The sequence below is a fragment of the Ilyonectria robusta genome (assembly GCF_021365365.1).
Source record: "Ilyonectria robusta strain PMI_751 chromosome Unknown BGZ61scaffold_10, whole genome shotgun sequence".
Taxonomy (NCBI): Eukaryota; Fungi; Ascomycota; class Sordariomycetes; order Hypocreales; family Nectriaceae; genus Ilyonectria; species Ilyonectria robusta.
Window position 1 is genome coordinate 1,067,546 of NW_025764444.1, and position 21,388 is coordinate 1,088,933.

At 51.4% G+C, this 21,388-nt stretch overlaps 8 protein-coding genes across 8 annotated transcripts; 2 read left to right on the forward strand and 6 right to left on the reverse strand.

Moving 5' to 3' along the window:
- Positions 1 to 306: 306 nt before the first annotated feature.
- BGZ61DRAFT_352459 (uncharacterized protein) lies at positions 307 to 2,362 on the reverse strand (the record flags this gene model as incomplete). The annotated part of the gene is made up of 4 exons (XM_046240436.1): positions 307 to 618; positions 679 to 1,270; positions 1,316 to 2,096; positions 2,161 to 2,362. The coding sequence occupies 4 exons, from the start codon at positions 2,360 to 2,362 to the stop codon at positions 307 to 309; spliced, it is 1,887 nt and encodes a 628-aa protein (XP_046104365.1).
- A 929-nt stretch (positions 2,363 to 3,291) lies between these two features.
- Positions 3,292 to 5,329, reverse strand: BGZ61DRAFT_452422 (uncharacterized protein). The gene has a single exon (XM_046245954.1). The coding sequence runs from the start codon at positions 5,174 to 5,176 to the stop codon at positions 3,326 to 3,328; it is 1,851 nt and encodes a 616-aa protein (XP_046104366.1). The 5' UTR covers positions 5,177 to 5,329; the 3' UTR covers positions 3,292 to 3,325.
- A 776-nt stretch (positions 5,330 to 6,105) lies between these two features.
- On the reverse strand, positions 6,106 to 7,438 carry BGZ61DRAFT_518133 (uncharacterized protein). Its single transcript, XM_046252353.1, has 3 exons — positions 7,160 to 7,438; positions 6,755 to 7,106; positions 6,106 to 6,701 (listed from the first exon to the last, which is right to left on the reverse strand). Exons 1-3 carry the CDS (start codon positions 7,260 to 7,262, stop codon positions 6,494 to 6,496), a joined length of 663 nt encoding a protein of 220 aa, XP_046104367.1. The 5' UTR covers positions 7,263 to 7,438; the 3' UTR covers positions 6,106 to 6,493.
- Positions 7,439 to 7,735: 297 nt separating this feature from the next.
- BGZ61DRAFT_452424 (Chloroperoxidase) lies at positions 7,736 to 9,191 on the reverse strand. Its single transcript, XM_046245955.1, has one exon. The coding sequence runs from the start codon at positions 9,014 to 9,016 to the stop codon at positions 8,189 to 8,191; it is 828 nt and encodes a 275-aa protein (XP_046104368.1). The 5' UTR covers positions 9,017 to 9,191; the 3' UTR covers positions 7,736 to 8,188.
- A 1,062-nt stretch (positions 9,192 to 10,253) lies between these two features.
- On the reverse strand, positions 10,254 to 11,286 carry BGZ61DRAFT_352866 (putative short-chain dehydrogenase; the record flags this gene model as incomplete). Its single annotated transcript, XM_046240459.1, has 2 exons — positions 10,254 to 10,530; positions 10,583 to 11,286. 2 exons carry the CDS (start codon positions 11,284 to 11,286, stop codon positions 10,254 to 10,256), a joined length of 981 nt encoding a protein of 326 aa, XP_046104369.1.
- A 549-nt stretch (positions 11,287 to 11,835) lies between these two features.
- BGZ61DRAFT_518136 (uncharacterized protein) lies at positions 11,836 to 13,244 on the forward strand (the record flags this gene model as incomplete). Its single annotated transcript, XM_046252354.1, has 2 exons — positions 11,836 to 12,040; positions 12,090 to 13,244. The coding sequence occupies exons 1-2, from the start codon at positions 11,909 to 11,911 to the stop codon at positions 13,242 to 13,244; spliced, it is 1,287 nt and encodes a 428-aa protein (XP_046104370.1). The 5' UTR covers positions 11,836 to 11,908.
- Positions 13,245 to 14,414: 1,170 nt separating this feature from the next.
- Positions 14,415 to 16,089, reverse strand: BGZ61DRAFT_352234 (uncharacterized protein; the record flags this gene model as incomplete). Its single annotated transcript, XM_046240409.1, has 3 exons — positions 14,415 to 15,336; positions 15,388 to 15,811; positions 15,864 to 16,089. 3 exons carry the CDS (start codon positions 16,087 to 16,089, stop codon positions 14,415 to 14,417), a joined length of 1,572 nt encoding a protein of 523 aa, XP_046104371.1.
- Positions 16,090 to 17,406: 1,317 nt separating this feature from the next.
- Positions 17,407 to 21,037, forward strand: BGZ61DRAFT_352023 (Scd6-like Sm domain-containing protein; the record flags this gene model as incomplete). The annotated part of the gene is made up of 5 exons (XM_046240389.1): positions 17,407 to 17,586; positions 17,665 to 18,080; positions 19,144 to 19,185; positions 19,241 to 19,481; positions 19,670 to 21,037. The coding sequence occupies 5 exons, from the start codon at positions 17,407 to 17,409 to the stop codon at positions 21,035 to 21,037; spliced, it is 2,247 nt and encodes a 748-aa protein (XP_046104372.1).
- Positions 21,038 to 21,388: the final 351 nt, after the last annotated feature.

Consider the following 21,388-nt stretch of genomic DNA (forward strand, 5'->3'; position numbering starts at 1 on the left):
CGGCGAGTACATGGAAACGTGTTGTTTGAGGCGTCATCTTAAATAGGAGCGCTCAACTGTTCTGTCTCTGCCGGATTACATTCAGCATCACGACAAGAACGGTGACTGGGAACGACTGCTTCCGGATATCAATTTAAGTGTTAGATCTTAGATTCCGACTTGGGGATCCTGGAAATAGGTATCATCCAGGTCTTGGGTTATTCACTAGCCATTCTCGTTGACTCTAGCCTCAGGGTTTATCGTGTAACACCTGGAAGGCCTAAATACACAAGACATTGGTACCTTGTTCCATAGCTTCCCATCCACCTATAGATATAATCTCTTTCGACTCAATTTCTTCCAGACACCATTCTTCTCACCATCTTCGGTTGGTTGCCCTGTTTGTTCGGCTGAAGGAACCGTCCGGAGCGCAATGTAGCCGGATTCATCCTCAGGGAAAATGTCTGTGAGCTGCACTCGTAATTGACCTAACGTCCTTGCCCTGTCGGGCCCGTCCAAGCTCGATCCACCAGTGGGTATGTCTATGTGCGGATTATCTCGCGTCATAGAGCTCGCGAAGCCAAGTATGTCCGGCCCACGGATATAAAGCCCCAGGGCGAACCCAGCGATCGCCATAGCCTCGAGTATACATGTAGTGACAACAAGCACGGCAACCCAATTTCTGTTTGCACGGTAGACTTGGCGTCGGGTTGTGGCGATTCCATCCGTAGAGTTCATGTATGTGGGTAGCGGAGAAAGTTCGTATTCTTGTGGTTGCTTTCTGAACATAACATTGGTGCGGTTGAGAGGATTGAATGTAGCCTCCCAGTATGTATTGAACGCAGTCGCAAGGCGTCTTGAGAGCGCTGTGAGATTGACTTTTGCCCAATCTTGCGGTTCTGGCGCTGCAAATGGATACGGGTCTCCTGCAATGTATCTGTCCGTTGGTGACGTTCTGTGTTGAGTGGATGGCCCTTCTGCATTTCTCCAATTGTCCAACACAAGCTTTCGAGTACTGTTCACCACTAGACCTTGCAAAGGGAAGTTATCACTCGTATATTGGTCGTTGACACGTCGTTGACGCTGTGCTCTGCAGGTTGTCGAGGATGGAGACGAACTGCATTGAATGTCTGTGGCGAGGATCGTGGGATGCATACTGCAATTGAACACTGCCATGTATGACGAGGTGGACTCGTGGCCATTAGACCAGTCGAGTGTAGCGTATAGCATATACCCGGCAGCGTCACTCCTTAGATCTGGTGAGGCTTCGCGGGACGTTGGAAATGTGACACTAGCGCCAAATGAATTGAAAGTGATGCGATCTGATGAGTTGAACAATGTAGTCGGGTCGAGTTCGTCGCGAGGGAAGTAGGCACTTGACTCGTTGACATGAATTCCAGTCCCGACAAGGCCGCAGTCGAAGTGAAAATATGACGACTCAATTGTGAAGTTGTATTGGCTGTCGCCGCTTGCGAAATCCAATCCTTGGATGGTAACTCCGAGTAAGGATGCGTAGTGATTATCGCCGCGGGCGAGTGCACCATGGTCAACATCATAAGTCTTCCCGTCCGCTTGCCCATCCAGCCATTGCGGAATCCTGGGTAAATCCCAAAGATCCCTAGCTGACCGCTTTTGCTTTATTGAGGACAGCAGACTAGAAAGATAGAGTGTGTTAACGCTGACTTTGTTGGAATATACCATAGAAGATCCAATGAAGCCTGACTGCTGATAGTTTGGGAATGAGTAATACACAGTTCCATTGACCTGTGTTATATTCTCCCCTTTGTAAACCAGCCTTGCTGCGCTCTGGCCTCCAATTGGAGATAGGGCCCAAGTCAAGAGAACCAGCAGTCCGATGAGCACCTGAGCGCGGACAACGAAGAATCTTTCCAAGGCTCCAGCCAGACTTTGGCTGCCGAATATTTGCTCGAGTACTGCAAGCTTGATCCCGCCTTGCTTCTCTAAGCACCAGCGAGCAATGTTTCGATAGAAGCGGCTGGCTATCGCGGCGAAGAGAATTGGATATATCGTCGGGCCTAGGAGGGTTATGTCCATTATCTTCTGTCCGTAGGGCGATAATGGCATTGCCTCTAGCCAAAGCGCGAGGTACGAGAGAGCTGCGTTACACAATGCACCGGTTAGGTCATGGACTTAGTCACGGGCAATAGTAGGAGACTTTACCAAAGAAGCACACTGGCACAAGAGTCAAAACAAAGTCCCAGACTAGCCCCATCATATGCACGAATCCTTCTCGGCGGAGCTTCAGCGGGCCGTCATGCCAGTTGGTCGGTACGCTAGGCGCCGTCGTTGTTGTCCCGGGATCATCATTGTGCCCAGGACTATTCTCAATATACAACGCATTGGAAACGGGCGTGTAAGACATCGTGGAAGTATGATAGAAGTTGGCGACAGTCCCCGCGGGGAATGATTTTGTGTAAAGAAGGCAGATGAATGCAGGTTTGATGATTTGTTCGTGGTTTTGGGAGTGCTGTGATCTCTGTACCCAGATGCTGCAGAAGGGCTCAGCTATATACACCAACAACTCCACGTGATTAATTAGGAGAGTCAGTTTAAATCTCAAAGTGCAACATCTATACCAATCATTGGTGCCGACTTCATGCAGCTAGTTGGTGCCAAGAGGCGCCCAGCCCCGACGATGCAAAACTTGTACGACGAGGCTCGCAGGAGAAGGACCAGCTCCTTTTCCACTTCGATTAATGAAACTTGGGTCCAAGGGATTCGCAGTGTTAAAGCCATTCATTTCAGAGACAAGCCGGTTTCACTCTTTTATTTATCTTTCTCAATATCATTTGGTCCCCTACATGACTTGATAACTACAGCTGTGAACATCTACATTATGGGAGGTCATTATCTGAGTTGCTATTATTAGACACGGCCTGAGGCTTGTGCGGCTGAATATGTTTGAGTAACTAACCACAAGGACTTTTCTAACCCGTGATTTTATTGGTGGCCTTGTTTGGACGGCGGTTACGCCCAACATCGCACAACGCCTCACCGGAAATATGACATCATTCGGCGCCTAAATTTGTTAATTTTATTTTGCACGGAATACCGTAAAAACTCGGTCAACTGGCTCAACTAGCGCGCCCCATTAGGCTGCAGATCTTAGCGACTGCATAAGGAACAAATTAGCACTTTAGCCCCGGGTTTATACATTAGGCCGTATGCTAAGTAGTTGAGCCAGTTGACCGAGTTTTTACGGTATGGAGTGTGACACAAAAGAATTTACTTCACAACATAATATGCAACCTGTCACAAACGCCTCAAGAATGTCACAAGGAAACAACAATATGAATAAACAGTCGGCTCATATGTAGCTAAATCACTACGAAGCATTGTATGAGAACGGACCCCAGCCAGGACCTCCGCTTGTGAGGGAACTCTCCCCTCTAGACCTCGCAATAGTCACTTTGCCGTCACTGCAAGTATAGTCGATCTCCATATTTTCGAGATATCCTCCTCCTGGAGCCAGATCAAAGGTCTTATCCCCGAAAATGGGCAGTACCGCCTTGGCCGTGCCCTTCCCTGAAGTGTAGGCAAGACAAGCAGTTCCCGAGCCACTCCCTCCGGACTTGATAAAGAACCGACCTGAGGCCTTTCCATCAACGGTGACGCTGATCGGAGCCTTAAGGCCTTCTGCCTTCACGCCAACTGATGTCTTGAGTCCTTTGTATGCAAAATTGACGCTCTTCTTGTCGAAATCAAGACTGCTAGCACCGGATACTTCAACGCTGGTGACGGTTATGCTGGGCAACTTGAAGAGTTGCTTCTTCATGAGCTTGCGTGTGCTGGGAATATCGAGGCTCCACGAGTGGCCGATCAAGCAGGGGTCCATAGGGATGCTGGATCCAGAGCAGGAACGAGAACCGGAGCCGGGGGATGAAGCGGTAGGTTTCGGAGCTGAACTAGTAGCGGTGGACGCGGAGTTTGCTGGGCACTTGGCCGAGTGCCCCTTTTTCGGGCTCTTTTTGCAGCAATTGCCATCCTTATACTGCTGGATATAGTGAATTTTCGTTTTATCAGAGGCCTTGTTCTCGGTTGAGATGAATAGTATTCGAATACTCTGAGGGCCGCTAGCACATGGGATTTTCAATATACCTTCGGAGCCGTCGCTAGAATCACTAATGGGGACGTATTTCCAGAACTCTTCACCTTTTCGAAGCCATGCTATTCGTTGCTTCTCCGTGGCCGAGGAGTAGATCTTGACCTTCTGCCCGGCGTCGAGCTGCAACTCGAAGCCAGACATGGTGAAGGGGACCGTCTTTAACTCTACCGTTCCCTTGGTCTTATCGTTGTTCATGGACCAAACCGCCTTGGCATATTTAGGCGGGTTCTGGACCACATCTTTTTTGTCATTTGTGTCGTAGATGCGATTGAAAGAGAATTGGAGCGCGAAAAGAAAGAATTTGTCGCTGAATCTGGGAATGGCGCTTAGTCGGGCTCGCTCCTCGTCGTCGCTGGCCTTGAAGGTCGTCGACATAACAAACTCGTGCAGGTGGACAATTCCCCAAGCCCACTCAAGCGACTGAAACCACAGGGAGGGGACGTATCTCTTCTGCTTCCAGATAGGCACGTCAGGCTGGTAGGTTGTCTCAGTGTGCACCTCGGCGTTGGCGTTAGGAAAGACGACATTGCTGAAGTAGTCGGCCGAGGCGTCCAACACCCAATCAGTCGGTGTATGTCTCGGTCCATATCCAAGCACTGATCTTTGGACGCATTGATATATCTCTTGGGCAACACCTTGCATGTCCACAGGCGTCATCTCGCTGCCTGGGTTGGCTGCCCACCACCTGAATGTTCGGATCTGGCATGGACCGTGAGGCTCGGGCATGATGGTTCTAAGCGCTTCGTTTCCGGCATGGTTGCTAGCTCCGAGAATAATGACTATGTCGGGCGGCGTGGTCAAGGTACCGTAGATGGCGATGCTCCGGACAATTGCTTCATTGAGGTGGTCGTCGATAATGCCGACACTGCCCTGCCACTTATCGGTATACACCACCGTCACCTTAGTCGTACCTATAGTCTGCGGGTAGCCTGGGTACATGTGACAGTTTGCGTTAACAGTGCCAGACTCTCCAGGTTTGAGGGATGGCCAGAAGGATGCGCAGTTGAAGCCGGCAGCCTGAACTGCGGCCATGGGCAAGGACGCCCCGAGCAGGAGACTTTTCAGCAACATTTTGGTAGATGATCAGCATCCACGCCAAGGGCAAGGAGGCGAACGAATTGAAGAAGGGATTTTTTGGTCCAGCCGTTGACGAGCTCTAGTCGCAGATGGACAATGAAAAGGCAATGGAGACGCCTTTATGATGGTCGACTACAGCGCAGCAGCATGACAGTGGCGGAGCGCCAGCCACATACCGTTGATGATCCTGATATAGCACTACGCAGTTGGGCCTTTGGCTGGTGGCTGGCAGAGCTGAACTAGCCCGGGTTGCTTTTGCTCCTATCACATTTCATTCCGTGGCTGGCGACGGATGTCGGCCTTTGTGCTCGTGTTCCAGAGTCAGCCCCAGCTCAGGCCGACAGAGCTGACGGCCACGCTATTGGAGTACGGGTTTCTGGACTCGGGGAGCTGGAAGCAGCTAGTTCGGATGTGGCCGTCAGGAATCTTACGCCCATGAGTCGCAATGACGCTCATCGTCACGAGCCTCAGCCTTACAAGCTCGCATACCAGACCGAATGTGCGGGGCAATGATGGCAGGGATAATTGTCCAAGGCGGGCGGCAGTAGGAGCCATAAGAGAGGAGAGGAGAGATGAAAGGAATTCGTGCTGGTACGATGCATTGCTCTCGCTCTCTCTAAGAGTCGGTCAAATTGACGATATCATCATGCACCGTCCGCCAAGCAAGTGGTCCAAAATCCCAACCAAGGAGGATGGTGAGCTAGGCGCCAGGTTTTAGGGGAGGAATGCAGTATCACACAGTGACCGACCTTGCCTCGTATTCATTATGCAACATGTCTCAGTACCACCACGAGGCATTTCTTTCACCGTAAATGCACGGAGCCTTCTTGCCGGGTGTTCCGTCGGGATAGGACTTTAGCGACGAGACAAAATGCGAAAATAATGCAAATGCTGCGTGATGATTGGTAGATCGCACTCACATTGTGGTGGCCAGCTGGATCATCTCGGCATCGGCTACCTCGCTTTTCGTATACCAGACGAAGTATCGCTCAATTGGTCTGGGGTTTGGACACATATTCACCGTCCACGAGAGATTGCAGCTTCACTAGCGAAAGTCAACGCATCCGATTGTCCATTCTCAATTGCAACCACGAAGCTAGATACTACCCTACGACGCAAGAAGAAAGAAGTGACACTCTGTACACATATCCTCCTCCCTCTTGATACCTTCGGAATTTCTCAGTCGGTCTTTCCTCTATTCCCGAATATCTAAGTCTTGAAAACAATCATTTGCAGACCGTGCTTTGCGCGGTGATCTAGCTGGTTGAGCTCCCGAATAAGTTGTTTTGTTTGCCGCGACGTCCTCCTAAATTACGCTGCAGGAGCCTCTGCTGGAGTCTCTGCTGGAGCATCTGGAGGCGCCTCACCAGGAGGCGCCGCCTCTGCTACAGGAGGATCGAACGCGGCGGCTTCCAAAGCGATTTCGCCTACTGTGCCCCCAGACACAGCACCGCCATCCACGTTCAGAGCCGCAGCCGTAGACAGCTTCGAATAGGTCAGAATCTGCTCATCGCTTGAGCTTTTGGCGCTGTTAGTATTTGAAACTATATTGCAAGGAAGAAGGGCTCATACGGATTGAGAACCATGATTTGGCCGTTTTGGCAATGCGGCCCAGTAGCGCAGTAGAAGAACGTCGGGTCTGTACTCGTCACAGGCATATTGAAGGTGCCAACAGTTGTCTGGCCCGCCTCATACGGAACATGACCGCTATGGATCGCGGCAGGGTCCGATAATTGCAGTGGCGTGCATGGTGCGTCTGCACTACTCTGGGTAACGGTGTGGTTACCCGAGCTAAATTGAAACTGAATAACATCACCGACAGCTGCCTGGACCGAATTCGGAACGAACGTGTCTTGCGTGCCGCCGACGATGACTGTTATCAGTTTATTCGCTCTCTTGTTGAGGACAGGAAGACTCCTTCTGACTGGTCGAGTGTTAGCTGGGATACTTGAGCAGGGTTGGAGGCCATGATCGTACTTCTGAAGGGCGGGCTGCCAGGTGCAGTTGGTGGGAGGAGAACCAACGGCTGCGGTATAGCCGTAGCCACAGCAGCTAGGAGAAGTATCAACCAAGTCTGCATGATTAAATGACGGTGGAAAAATTAACTAGAAGAAAAGGGGGGTCGAAGTGAAAGACGAGAAGTGAGGCCTGCTCAACGATGTCGGTCTAACGAGTGACGAAGAGAACACACGGTATCACTTTTGCGACCAGCTTGCTACAGATTTGCTTTGTGAGGTGAGGTCAACAAGGAGGGACATGAGATCATGATATGGAGCAGATATCAATCAAAGATTTCCGGCGTCTCCGCCGTCACGTCATGCCCGCCCGCCCGCATTCCGCATTCCGATGCATTGAAAGCTTGTTAACCTCGGCCCCTTGGTTCCATTATCTGAGGCTTAGACATGCCGATGACGAATTCCACCGTTTTCAATTGTCTGAAGTCGGTGTCAAGCTGTCTGATGTGTGCGCGTTCAGGATGGCTCCTGTAGTTTGAGGTTCTTCCGACTTGGCCTTACTGAGACTCTTGGCAGGTCGTTCAACCCTTGCATTTTTGTTCCATTGGATGTTCATTGCACTAGTGTCCACCTAGCCTAGCAACATTTCATGTTTCCAACTTGTGACATATGGCCGTTTGCCCCTGTCACGGCTTCAGATCGACTCCACTTGTGAGTGACAGCTCCTCCAACAACCAATTCTCAAACAAGAAATGAAATACAGTGGGACAAATCACAAGGCGGCGTAGGCGCCAAGTGTAACTTGACGGTGAAACCCGCTCGTTCTTCGGGGGTTAGTCGACATGATTTCCCTCAGATCTGCTAATCAGGACCCTTGTCTTCCGCTTTAGCATACTTATATCCATAAAATAACCTTTGGCGGACGTTGACAAGCCAAATTCGATCTTCTTTCCGGTGGTGATCATATTTCCGAGAACCAAGCCGGAACTAAACGTCGTCACCCCAACCACGTGTGCACAGCAAGCCACAGTCGCAGATCCGAAACTCATGTTCAAAACTCCAGTCCTATGAGCTTCTTGACCTTGTTTCCGGTGGCTTTCAACTCAACAATGCCAAGTGTCCACCAACGCCTCTTCTCCCAGCCTTCCTGGATGGGCAGTCTCTCCTCCTGGAAAACGGCGCGAATATAGTCGCATGGGACCTTGTCGCCGTCACCAAGGACCTTGAGCAGAAGCGCGATCTCGCCGCAGGAGAGCTCGTGTTGTAGCGGGCCATAGAGGAGTTCGGGATTGTCCTCCTTCTGCCTTTCGATTCTTCGTCTTCTTAGAGCCGCAAGATCCTCGGCAGTGAGCGTCTTGCCATTCGATGATGAGGCTAGTATATCACTGACAAGGTCTTGCTGCGCCGAGGAATTATCGCCTTGGTTGTAGTCGCGACGACTCAGAGAAACGTCATGCTCAACGACGTTGGGCAGACCAAGTTGGTCAAGGTTCAGAACTCTTTCGCCTGTTGAATCCACTTGTCCCGGCATCCGCATCCCAAATGCCGAGAACGCAATAGCCCAAGGATTGCAAACGAAGTACCACACACTCCCCAAGAAAGAACGTGGCTTTGTGGCAGCGGCGTTGGCCAACGCAGACTTCTTGTGCTCGAGGAAGATCGGATTGCTGAACATGGCGCCGAGCACGGATGACAGGCCAACCTCGTTCATTGCCGAAGTGAAATCGCCGAGACGAGCGTTGCGGCCATCGCGAGGAAGATAGCCATGGTTTGCGAGAGAATTTATCATCGGGCAGGGACTCCTCAGGTCGTTTGGGCCGGACCGGGCGTATACTCCTCTGGCAAGGGGCGCAGAGAGACGAGTCGTTGAGGACGCCATTGATGCTTGCTGAAGTCGGGAAACCCAGGTATTCACAGTGACAGACTGACAGTGGACTGAAATGACCCAAGAAGCGAGCGGGACGTAGCATATATCACTGCACAATGTCGAAGATCTTCCAGCCTCGAAGACAAAGATCTGTTGGGTGTTCCTCGGGTGGACAACAAAAACTAAAGAATATCTTCAAGATGTGGAAGGTGGAAGAGAGACTCGGCTTACGGTTACTTGCCTTGAAGAAGCGGGGTCTTATCTTATCAACAATACAACGTAGAGATGCAGTAAATCACAATGTGCTTTGTCGTCATGCTGACCGCCTCTGGGTATTCGACAGTGACCAACCCCTCATTGTTGGAGGGACCAATAGGGGCAGTCGATATTTCAAGGAAATCCTTTGGTTTTACGCCTCTTTTCTTCACGTGTCAAGCCTTGGATTCTTTCAATTCACATGTAGGGCGCATTTACAGCGGCGGCTCGTGAGCCGGCAGCCAAACTTGCAACAATATCCGAGTTTCGCAAGGAAGGCCAAAGTCATATCTGTGAATGACGCCTCGCCTCCAATACCTGTATCATCAAGTATCATTCCATTCGACCACTGAACAATCGAAACACCAAAAGACGCGCCAAGTCCCCCTTTGGATTCATTGGGCTGCGAAAGGCGACCCCGTCCTCGAGTCTCGCGGCCCAAGAAGCGGGAAACATGCGCCCCGTCATGCCCACTCTCATCCACAGATTAACTGCATTTGCAAAAGGCGCGTGCGTAGCATCTAAACTCGGTTTAGAAGCTGAATGAGGCCGCAGCTGAGGTGTGAGAGGCTTGCGCGTGGTCTTTTCTTTGTCTCATACAGTAGCCACCATGCTGGTGGCCCACCAATGATTTAAGCAGTATTTGATTTATTAGAGAAAGTAGTGGAGCGCTGTAGCTTGAGCTCGGTCTTGTGGCGTCAGGCCCCATCCAGACCCTGACTTCCTAGTCCTAGTGGCTCCATGGCGGTCAACCAAGACGGTGAGATCGACAAAACCCCAAGAAGAGCAGTCTCGGGTGTATCGTTTCTACTAGGGGGGCCGATTCACTGATCACTATGGCTTTCGAGCCTACTTATCACCTGGTAAAAATTCTAGAAGCCAGGTTTCCCTCAGTAATGGAGCTCTGGTTATCTATTTTGCCCTCCAAACGTCTTTAAACACACACGCCCACTAACAAATGGGCTTGATTGGTTGAGTTCTCTTATTGCCTGGTTCAAGACAAAGATGTGACGCCCTTCTGAACAGCTTCCAATTTCTGCGTCAGTTCCTCCCAAACCCGATTCTGCAACTCAGCCCCCGCGGAGCCCTCGGTAAGCCCTTTGGTGACTGTGATGTTACGATCCGGCAGATACTGGCCGTGGGTCTCTGGTCCAGCGCTCGCGCCGTATACGAGGGTGCGGGAGCCGACTTCAGTCTGGCGAGCCAACATTTTGAGGGCGAGGCGGACGACACGAGAGTCGCGTTCACGATGAAGCTCGCTCTGACAAAACCTAAAACCCGATTTTTTGAGCAGATTTCTTGAACAATACACGGAACACTTACCCAGGTGATACGCAGTTGATGATGACGTTATTAGAAGTCAAGGGCGAGAGAGATGCAAGTTGTTTGATGACGAGAATTTCCAGCAATTTTGAGACATTGTACCGATCTGACATATTGGAAGTGCTTTTGTCGTTCAGAGTTGCGAACAGCTTTCCTGCAGGGGCTTCGCGCTCGTTGAATTTAGCAACTTCATACAGCTCTGAGGCTGTGACCGTTAAATGCGTTTGCGTATGGAACCGTTTGGCGGTTTCCCTAAGCTTTGGGTGCAGAAGGACGGCCAAAAGACTCAGCGATACAACATTCGTGGTAATAGTCTCTTCATTGTCTTCTGTGGTCCTGAACTCGGTCGTAGCTAGGCCTGCGTTGAGGACGACGGAGTCTAGGCGGGGCAGTTCACTCTTGGCCCTTTCCGCGAAAGCTTGGACGGACGCGTAGGAGCTCATGTCGAGTTTCCAGACGAGCAATGTTTGCGGTGGGCAAGAGGTGCTTTCTTGTATGTCCTTGGCGGCGGCGTTGGCTTTCTCGATAATCCGACATGCGAGAATGACCTGGGTTGCTCCTAGACGAACCATCCACCGACTGGCTTCCAATCCCAAACCCACATTGCTACCAGTGACGATGACAGTTTTCCCTTTGAAGGAAGCGGTCGGCACAGGTGGCTCGGAGATAAATTGTCGATGAATGAAGTTGAACAAGAATACCATGGTGGTTTTCTTTGAATGAAATGAAGTTGATAACTGGTATTTGGTTGGGTGGCGAGGTGATAGTCTTGTGTGCGAGGGGAGCAATGCGATGGACGGCGCGACACTATTTAACACATTTCTAGACGCTCCGCCTAATAGCCCAGCCAATTCTCTTGCGGACTTTGGATCCAAAATTCCGCATCTAGGTCCTGATCGGTAACGCAGGCCAAAATGGCCGGTAGCCTGCATGAGGTACAGAGAGTGGTGGGTCAGTTGGCTTTGTACTGAGCCAGATGATGGGCTGCCGGCCATTTTGGCCGGCGTTACCAATCAGGACCCTAACTAGTTCAATTTGCGTCTTTCCATAACAGTCCAAGTCATACGTGGAAGGCCGATTCGATGCACCTCGACACACCTCGATTAACACAAGGCGGACTGCGGCCGGGATGGCACCTCAAACTAGTCCAAACAAAGTAACCGAGCAGCTGGGTCACGGCCCCACAGCATTCTTAGTGCTTCACATCGGCCGGCGGAATCGGACGGCTTTTAAACCCTCCGAACTCCACCCAACGACATACAACAATCTCACCCTCGGTTACTTCTTTTGAACAAGCTCCATCTCGGATGCTCCTACAGTCAAACAATGGATGCTGCAGCTCAGTTCAAGGTGGTTTCCCAGGGCGATTATGCCCGAAAGATTCGAGCTTCGCAGCATCGCCCTTCGCACACAAAGTCCACGTCCGGCTGTCTGATGTGTAAGGCGAAGAAGGTCAAGGTCTGCACCAATTTCAACCCGACCTACACTGAAACTAACGTGCGTAAAGTGTGACGAAACGAAGCCAATATGTGTCAGGTGCCAAAGAAATGGCCGGCAGTGCGCTTATCCCCAGTCAGGAATTTGCAAAGCTACCCCATCCTACTCAACCTCCATGAGCCGTCAAAATCCAGGTAGCGCTTTATCTGTCCTAAGCGCCGTTACCATTATCTCTTTCTCCTCTCCTAGTGCAAAGAACGGTACCCCCAGTGTGTATCTCATGCAGCATTTACATCAAGACTGGGGCCAAATATTCGACATCCCCTGCAGCCCAGAAATCCTCTCGTTGTTTAAATCGCACTCCCTCGTCCGCAACACCATCCTCGCCATCACGGCGTGTCATCTTCGACATGTTTCGCCTGGAGTCATTCACCATCGAGTAGCGGAACATTTCCAGCAGTCCCTCGCGCTTCACGACTACCAGGCCACTCTAGATACACCTCGGCAGGAGCTGGGCCAGTCCGATGTGGATGTGCTGCTTGTGAGCGCCGTCTTGCTGAACATTCTGGCCCTTACACTTCCAGAATCCGAGACTTCTGAAGTGAGTGATTCATGGGTTTTCAGTCTTCGCCAGGACAGACTGGGCTGGCTAGCCTTGCAGGCCGGTCTTCGGCCATTGATCGTGTCCATGTGGGGACAGGAGGAGGCAAATCTGAAAAGATCATTGGATTTTCTTAGTAGAGTTTTTCTCGGGGTCGGCAATGGGGACTGGGCACCGGTGCGGCCGACTCATAATCTGGACGGAGTCCCTGACACTTGGATTAAAGTCTTTGGTCTCGACAAAGGCCCAGATGATGAAAACGAGGAAAACGAGGACGATATTTTCCGCGCGCCCGTTACAGTCTTGATATGGTTACGAAAGCTGGAGCCCGTTCGAAAAAATGTCTTGCTCAACTTCACATTTCTTAGCAAGATGAACACAAAACTCCGCGACATGCTGTTCACCAGAGATGAGAGAGCTATGTGGTTGTTTGGATATTGGCTAGGACTTATGAGCGGATTCAAAGGTGTATGGTGGTGTGATAAACGTGTGGAGAGGGACTATCAAGCGATTCTCATATGGCTTGAGCACCTCCGTCTTGATGACCGACCTGGGATTGAAGGGAAGTTGTGGAAAGAATTGATGATGGATATTAAATTAGCGCCGGTATTTATTCAGTTGTGAAAACCAAACTAATACATGCATATACTTAATAGCCACTCCAATCGCATATGTCATAACGATTGCAAACATGCATATGAACAGCTGGTTCACAGCCCATAAATAGTGTCAAGTCATACAAGCTCGAAACGACCTCGCCGAGGACGACGCTGAATATTGTGTGCTTATTCTACTTATCCTAAAAATAAAGAGTATTCATATCCTTCATATTCCTCAGTGTGACACTTTGTTTCTGTTTAGGGAGCCTATTCGTCAGTGATTTTTTATAACGGTGTTGATCATTCTCCAATTCACTCAATCCAATCAGTCGTACACCTCCGATTCTCTTCTTAATCAACACGTAATAGACACGTTTAACTAGGTTTCCAAACTGATTCTATGCCGTAGTAAAACGGAACAGGCCGGAATAGGATAGATCATCACCTCCCTTCTTCCTTCTTGCGTGCAGTCAAATACGTGGCCTAAACAGATGCCACGGATGCTCCCATTGGGCCCAAAGCGGTATTGAGGTAGCATGTCTGGCCGTGCAACTGGTGAGAGTTTTTGCGTCTGGATATTTTATCATCTTGGTATTTAATACAAACATTCAATGCAGGGCGTGGTAAGTAGAGAATCTCGTCCTGCAGCTTAAAATAATATTTTCCAACTCTACGTATGACCAATCGATTTTCCCTATTTCTCCTTCCTCTTTTCTCGTGGCCAGACTCTCAATTCGCAGCTTTCACAAAGAAGATCCTTCTTTACGACTATAGCTACGACAGTGGGAATATTCTCAGTCATCGTAGCAGCTTAACAATTCCAGGGCCACCAGTATCTATTTAAGTGCTTTGAAGTGAGCTACGGTTGTCTGGAGGGGTTGAATGCTCAGAGGAACTGTCTTCGACGGCCCGTGATTATTCTTCACATGCGAGATTGGCCTTATGAGTGCCTTTAATATCAGCTAAAGAGTCGGTTCGTGTGCGGCTCTATCTTCACCACTTTTTCCGTACGCTCTTACATACCTTCATTCAAGATTTGGGCTTGAACCTCCGTCAAATATAAAGTGTGTCGTCTGTATTCATATCATGTCCCAGGTTGCACTTCACAAGGCTCACTGAATCCAAGTTCAAGGCAGTTCCAACGAATGTCAATTAAACTACGAAATTATACAATCTAGATTTATCTTGAATTATCCTACCACACTTTCCCATTCAATTTCTTTCCATGAATTCCATTAACGAGCTGTGGACTTCGTGACCCCTTAGACCCAAACAATCTCTCAAAAGTCTGGACCACGAAAACCTGGATGATCAAAATAACGAGCCGCAGGAGATGGTCAATCAATCCTAGGCGAGGCCTTCGCCCTCTGCTGTAAGTTGAATCTTTGAAGTTGAATGGCAATCTTGCGCCCAGGTGCTCTTGGGCAACGTGAAGTCCGCTGCTGAACCCATCCTCATGGAAGCCGTACTTGGTCCAAGCTCCCGCATAACTGATCCCTCGAGTGTTTTGAATATGTCTCAGAAGCTTTTGTGCACGGATAGCCAACGGGGTATATAGAGGATGAGAGTAATAATAGCGCCCTTGGATCGTCTCTGGCCGAGGCTTGAAGATAGGGTTGAGGGTAACAAGGACGTCGCCAAACGTTTCTCGGGGGATGTGTTGGAGAATGTTCATGTTGTAGGTTAATGAAACCTTATCAATGTTTGTTTTCCGTGTCGACGGTGAGGATAGGGTGAGATAGTTCCAACTAGTCCAGGCTTTCCGCCTGGTTGGCATCAAAGATAGATCAGAGTGCAGGACAGCCTCATTCTGTGAAGTTTGGAAGCACGACAGAATGGACATTTCTTCCTCAGTGGCGGAAGACCGTATAAGGTCCAGTGCTTCATCACCGTGGGTTGCCATAATGACATGATCATAGACTGCCGAAGTGCCGTTCTCCAAATGGAGCCTTACTCGGCCATCACTTTCGCTGGAAACGCGCTGAACTGGTGTTTTCAAGAAGACGTGGTTTGGGGGGAAACCTTTCATCACCGCGTCAACGTATGACTTGGATCCATCCTTCAAAGTGAGCCACTGAGGTCGAGCAGAGACTGTCGATAATAGATGGTGATTCCAGCTGTATCCAAGGTCAGTTAGATTCATATGGGAACTTCGGTCCACAACTCACAGGAAGCGGACAAGTGTTACAGCCGGAAAATCCAATGTGCACTTGTCTGGGCTTGTGCTCCAAACCGCCGCCGTCATGGGAATGAGATACTCATCTCGAAATGCTTCCGAATAACCTTCGCGGTCCAGGTAGTCTCCGATTGTCTCCTCCTTGCTCAGATGATTCATCATGGCATTTCCGACGTGGCAATGATGCTTGTCCTCTTCTTCATTGATGAGCATGTCAAGTGCGAATTGGTTGAAGCGAATGATGTCAAAGATCATTCGCCACATCCGTGGTGATAGTATGTTTCTCCTTTGACAGAAAAGCGATGTCAAACTTGACCCTGCCCATTCAAAGACGCCACGATCCCGAGATACACTGAAGGTCATTTCCGTGGGCTCGGTTTTTACGCCGACCTTGTCTAAAAAACTGATAAAATTTGCTGTGAGGGCGGTGAGCACAACGAAAATGTTGTCGGAGTCCAATAAACATACGGTATGTGGCCTCGTTCAACACGATGAAGCCGGTGTCGACAGCCGTGGTATATTTTCCCTTTTTGAATTGGACTGTGTTGGTGTGGCCACCCAGCCGGTCGGCGGCCTCATACATGTAGACGTCATGATATGTCTTGTTCAATGCCCACAGAGCTCCAATACCCGCGCAGCCGCTGCCGATAATGGCGACCTTCTTCCTGACAAAATAATCAGTTGACCCGTGCATGGGGGGCTGGGCCTCGTAACGACGATGGGGCTGCGGGCAGGGATGGCCACTTTGTTGGGCCTGGGAGAGTGTGGAAGACAAAGGAGATGCGAAAGAGCTGGAGCTGGAGATATAGATAATGACGTGGAATGAGGATAAGAGCTGGCGCATGTGATAGAGGAAAGCTAATGTCTCGGATGTGACAACATGATTGGCGCCGTGATGCGGCGCCCGACTCGTCGGGCCGTGATTTGTGGTGACGAATGGAGCGGGTGGGACAGCGACGGAACTCACATATGCCGTGGCTCTGGCATGGCGGCGGTGGCTGGCTGAATCTGCCGAAAACAGCGGTGCGCAGATGGGCAGGCGGTAAAGGGTACGCTACCTCGTACAGGTGTATCTGCGGGAGCGCACAATGGGAAAGGCGAGAGGATAATGTACGGAGGAGGTCTCCAGGACTCCCGAGAACGTCAGGACGCGGAATGACATCTATGACGGCTTTCTCAACGATTGAGCTTGCCCCACTTAGCCTTGCCTGGTCCGTCCCCGTTGTCCAGTACGTACCTCGCGCCACCGTGGCTGAGCCGGTAACGCTCGTCGAGGCTAATTTCGACACGCAAATTCTCACATCGCGAGCCACAGCCATTACATGCCTCGAGCAGGGTTTGCACAGAGAGAATTGAGACAACTTCTCAAGGAGGGTGGGTGCAATTCAGGAATGCAAACGAGATACAGCATTTCACGGGCTTTAGAGCCGCTTCACAAGCTATAGAACCCGAGGCCAAGGCCAGGGTATGTCGAACACTCAACGGGATCGGTTAACGTGAAATCGAGTCACCAATTCTTAAAAGCGCCGTGCAGGAAACCTGCTTTGATCTGCCCGGAGTGTTTCAACTCGACGCTTTTGACCAAGGTCATAACGTAGAGCCGCTTTTCTTCGCAATCCGAGGTATTCAACTTTCTATGAAGAGAAAAGAGAAAAAGGACAAAAATTGCAGCTCGCTGTTCGAGCTAATATCCCCGCTGCTTCGGCGTGCACGGGCCATGTAAATCACGTGCGATCCAATGTGGCTGGGCTCCAAGTTCATTGGCTGACCATGCATGTCAACCGCAGGCAACCAGCCGTAACTCTGGCAAGACGATCCTGGCTGACGAAGACGACTAATAGGCACGACCCATCTTCCACAAGACATCATCCTAGGGTTGCGCCATAGACTCTCCATCTTCAGTTGCTTTCTCCGCTCGCTTTCTGATCAATCTACGCAAGCTACCGTCGTCGTTTGCGCTCGCGCCTGCCGTTGTCCTACCTCAATCGACCGTCCCCAGCCTCCCTCCACCATGGCGAACCCCCTCGATACCGACGCTGGCTCCGAGCTCTTCGGCTCCTACGAGGCCGAGTTTAAGCTCGTCCAGGCCGATTTGACCGAGAAACTTGACCAGATCCCCGAGCTCGCCGGCGAGCCGCGGAAGGCCGCCATCAGCCAAGCCGAGCGTGCCCTCGAGGAGGCCGACGAATTGGTACGTCGCCCATCAATGTGGCTCAACAGAACCGTCTTCCGATGCGTTTACAGCGTGCTAACAATCTCTGCCTGTTAGTTGGGACAAATGCGCCTGGAGAAACAAAATATCCCGACCAGCTCTCGCACCAAGGTCAACCAACGCTTCCGCAACTACGAGTCCGATACCGACGAGGCCCGACGCAAACTGACGTCGCTCTCCTCCGACCGTTCTGCCCTGTTTGGGTCGCGCTACACCGACGACCCCGCTGGGTCTTCCGATATTCATATGGAACAGCGCCAGCAACTGTTGTCGGGAACCGACCGTCTCGACCGCAGCACTCAGCGTCTCAAGGCAAGCCAGGCGCTCGCCAACGAGACGGAGGGTATCGGCGCGGGCACTCTGGCAGACCTGAGCAGGCAGCGAGAAGTTATCGAGCATGCACATCACACTCTCCTCCAAAGTGAGGGCTATGTTGACAGGAGTGTCAAGACTCTTCGGGGGATGGCACGTAGGTAAAGTAGACCCTTGAGATGACCACATTCGGCTAGGTACTGACTATATGATAAACAGGATGGCTACAAATCGGGTGATTACGATCGCCATCATCACAGTGTTGGTTATTCTTATTATTGCGGTTATTTTCAGCAAATTCAGATGAGCTGGGTTTGAGCATTGGAGTTCCGGCAGTGGCGATCGGTTTTTGTTTGCATGGAAGTTTTCCTGCTGTCCGAGGTCTACATGTACTCTCGTTGTGTGAAGGAGGCGAAAGGGACCGTTATCATTCTAGAAGTAGACCGGGGTTTATGTTGCATTGCTTGAATGAGATATACTTCGCGATCATCCACCGTTACGGCGTTCCACCACGGACTCCGTTTATTTTTATTTGTTTACGTTCTCGCTCCTTCGGGTAGTAAATACGCTGTCTAGCGGAATTATCATTTCAGCGTGTGATGAATTGCCACGCCATGCGCTCAAGCGAATGTCAATAACATGGCTGCTGGTAGATCTATGTCTCTCAAATGCGGGGAACTAGGAGTTGGGCAGGGTTCATCTGGCCACATCACAAAAGCCTCGGTCCACAGAGGAATCAACGAAAGCAATTGGACTATGTTGACTTCCTCTCGGTAGCAGGAGACATTTGCGACTATTATTGACCCTTCAGTTGTAGGTCAGTTGCGAGGCCACGACAGAGCTCCGTCGCAAGTCTCAGATCGAAACGCCGTGGAGCCTCCGGGGTGCATCCGAGATTTAGCCGGTTACCCAGCAAGGGCCACGAACTCCAGCCTCTCTCTTTGTTCTTCTTCTCGCAAAAACCTTTCCCTCCCGCACACAACACCTCCCAACTCACTCCGCACCACTCCGCCTCCACCTCCCTCCCACACGACTCTTTCCCTCCTGGCATTCTACTTCTTCCCTTTGCACACTTGGTGCATCCAATTCTTGCTTTCTGTATACCTGCGAAGCATTCCCTTGGAGCTTGCTACGTGCTGAACGTGGCCTTATGACCTGCGATGTCTGAATTTCTCGGGTAGGCTGGACGTGGTCATCGACACCTGTCTACGCCCGCTTACGCAGCTACAGGTCTCGTATTTCTCTCATCTCAAAAAGCGATATTCGGTATGTCTTCATCTCCCCGCACCTTGGCGCGCGACATCGCTGACCTCCAGACCAGCTATGTCGGTACCCTCCATGAGATCAACTCGGACGAGTCAACAGTGTCTCTCGAGAATGTGAGGTCCTTCGGAACAGAAGGCCGTAAAGGCCGGCCAGACGAAGAGATTTCTCCCTCCGACCAGGTGTACGAGTACATCGTCTTCCGAGGCAGTGATGTGAAGGACCTGCGAATTGAAGACCACCCGAGCATCAAGGAGAACAAGCCCCCGGCTGTTCCTGATGACCCAGCCATCGTCGGCGTGAGTACCCTCCCTTACCAATCCCCCTTCCTCCATATGATGAAATATTCCGGATGTAAATCATGTCACTGCGGAAAAGCGCAAAAACGATGTCGAAATTTCCGTTGCCTTCCTTCTGATCTTGGAGAATCTCATGCTATTTTGTGTTGCGTCTCTATTCTGAGCAATGTGCTAACCAATTGCTCAAGGCTCGCGCTCGCCCTGGTGCTCAGCCACCAACCCAGAATGCTCCCCCAGCTCCTGCTGCCTTTGGCCAGAACCCGTACCCACCAAACAACTTCTATGGAGGCCCACCTCCTGGAAACTGGGGTCGTGGTGGAGCGCCCGGCCCTGGCCCGGGTCCAGGTCCAGGTCCCAACTTTGGCAACATGCCGTATCCTCCCCCTCCCGGATGGTTCCCTCCTGGCCAAGGCTTCCCTCCTGGTGGTCCTGGTGGTCCCAACATGCCCGGCGGTCCCAACGGTCCTGGCGGCCCCAGTGGCCCAGCACCCTGGGGCAACTATCCTTTCCCTCCTGGTCCTGGTGGTCCTGGTGCGCCTGATGCTCCCCAAAACCAGCGGCCTACACCCGCCGCCGCTCCCCCTCAGGATTCGAAGCCCGCGCCGATTGGCCCCGGCGCTGAACGAGGAAAGAATGGAACGCCTGGTGGACAGGTACCAACCGAGCCGAAGTCTTTGGCTCAGGGCCCTAGACAGCACGCAAATGCTCCCCCTCCCCCTGTGGACTCGAAGCCTTCTGTTGAGGAGGTCAAACAGGTTGCTGCCAACCTGAGCTCAAACGGCCCCGCCGCCGACGCCAGCAAGTTGGTGCCTACCGGGCCCAAGAATCACCGAATCACCCCCGTGATCCCTCTCTCTGGATTAGCTGCGAAGCCTTTCCATCTTCCTGGCGCTACTGATCATACCGCTAAGCCCACTGCTACTGCTACGCCTGGCAACGTCCAGGATGCGACGAACGCGGCGAGAGCTGCTGTCGCCGTTGCTATGGCCCAACTTGGAAACAGTGGTGGCACCGCCATGGACAATTTGACCAACAAGGTCAACGAGATGAGGGTCAACGCTGTGCGAGGAGCCGCAGCTCCCCGTGCTCGAGGCCGCGGAGGCCGACCTCCCAATGCCAAGGTCGAGGTGCCTGACTCGGACTTCGACTTTGCTCAGTCGAATGCCAAATTCAACAAGCAAGACATTGTTAAAGAGGCCATTGCTGGCTCTCCGTTGACCGAAACTCCCGAGGGCGATAACTTTGAAACCCCTGAGCCCTCCGCTTCAGGCGATGCTCCCAACGCCTACAACAAGACGAGATCGTTTTTCGACAACATCTCGAGCGAAGCCAAGGAGCGAGCTGAGAATGGTGGCCAGAAGCCTGGTGGTCGTGAGTGGCGTGGCGAGGAGCAGAAGAAGAACATGGAGACCTTCGGCCAGGGCAGTGTGGACGGCGGATACCGCAACTACCGTGGACGAGGCCGAGGCCGTGGTCGTGGTGGTCGAGGAGGATTCAACCGCGGCGGTCGCGGTGGAAACCGACCTCAGTACCAGACAACGCCCACCCCTCAGTAATTATGTTGCATGGATGCGACAGGACTGGCAAACATGAATTGGTCCAAGTCCATAATGGCAACCGGGGAACGACTTTGACGCCGGGCTTTATGTCGGCGTGAAGACGCAGATGGGGCCTCGGAGCTCACATCGAACGCAGTTTTCTAATCCCCTTGTATGATGTATCACAACTCGGACTTTTCGATGATATTTCTGCTGCCTCAGAGAGGCAGGACACGAATTTCCATTTTCCCTTACGGTGGCTTAGTGGATACCACCACCACGTATCTGGGTTTGGGCCGTCAAAGGAATGGGGTCAGCGCGGCTCGGAGTTAGGATTGTATTGAAAGAAGACACGGTTGCGGAGAAGAG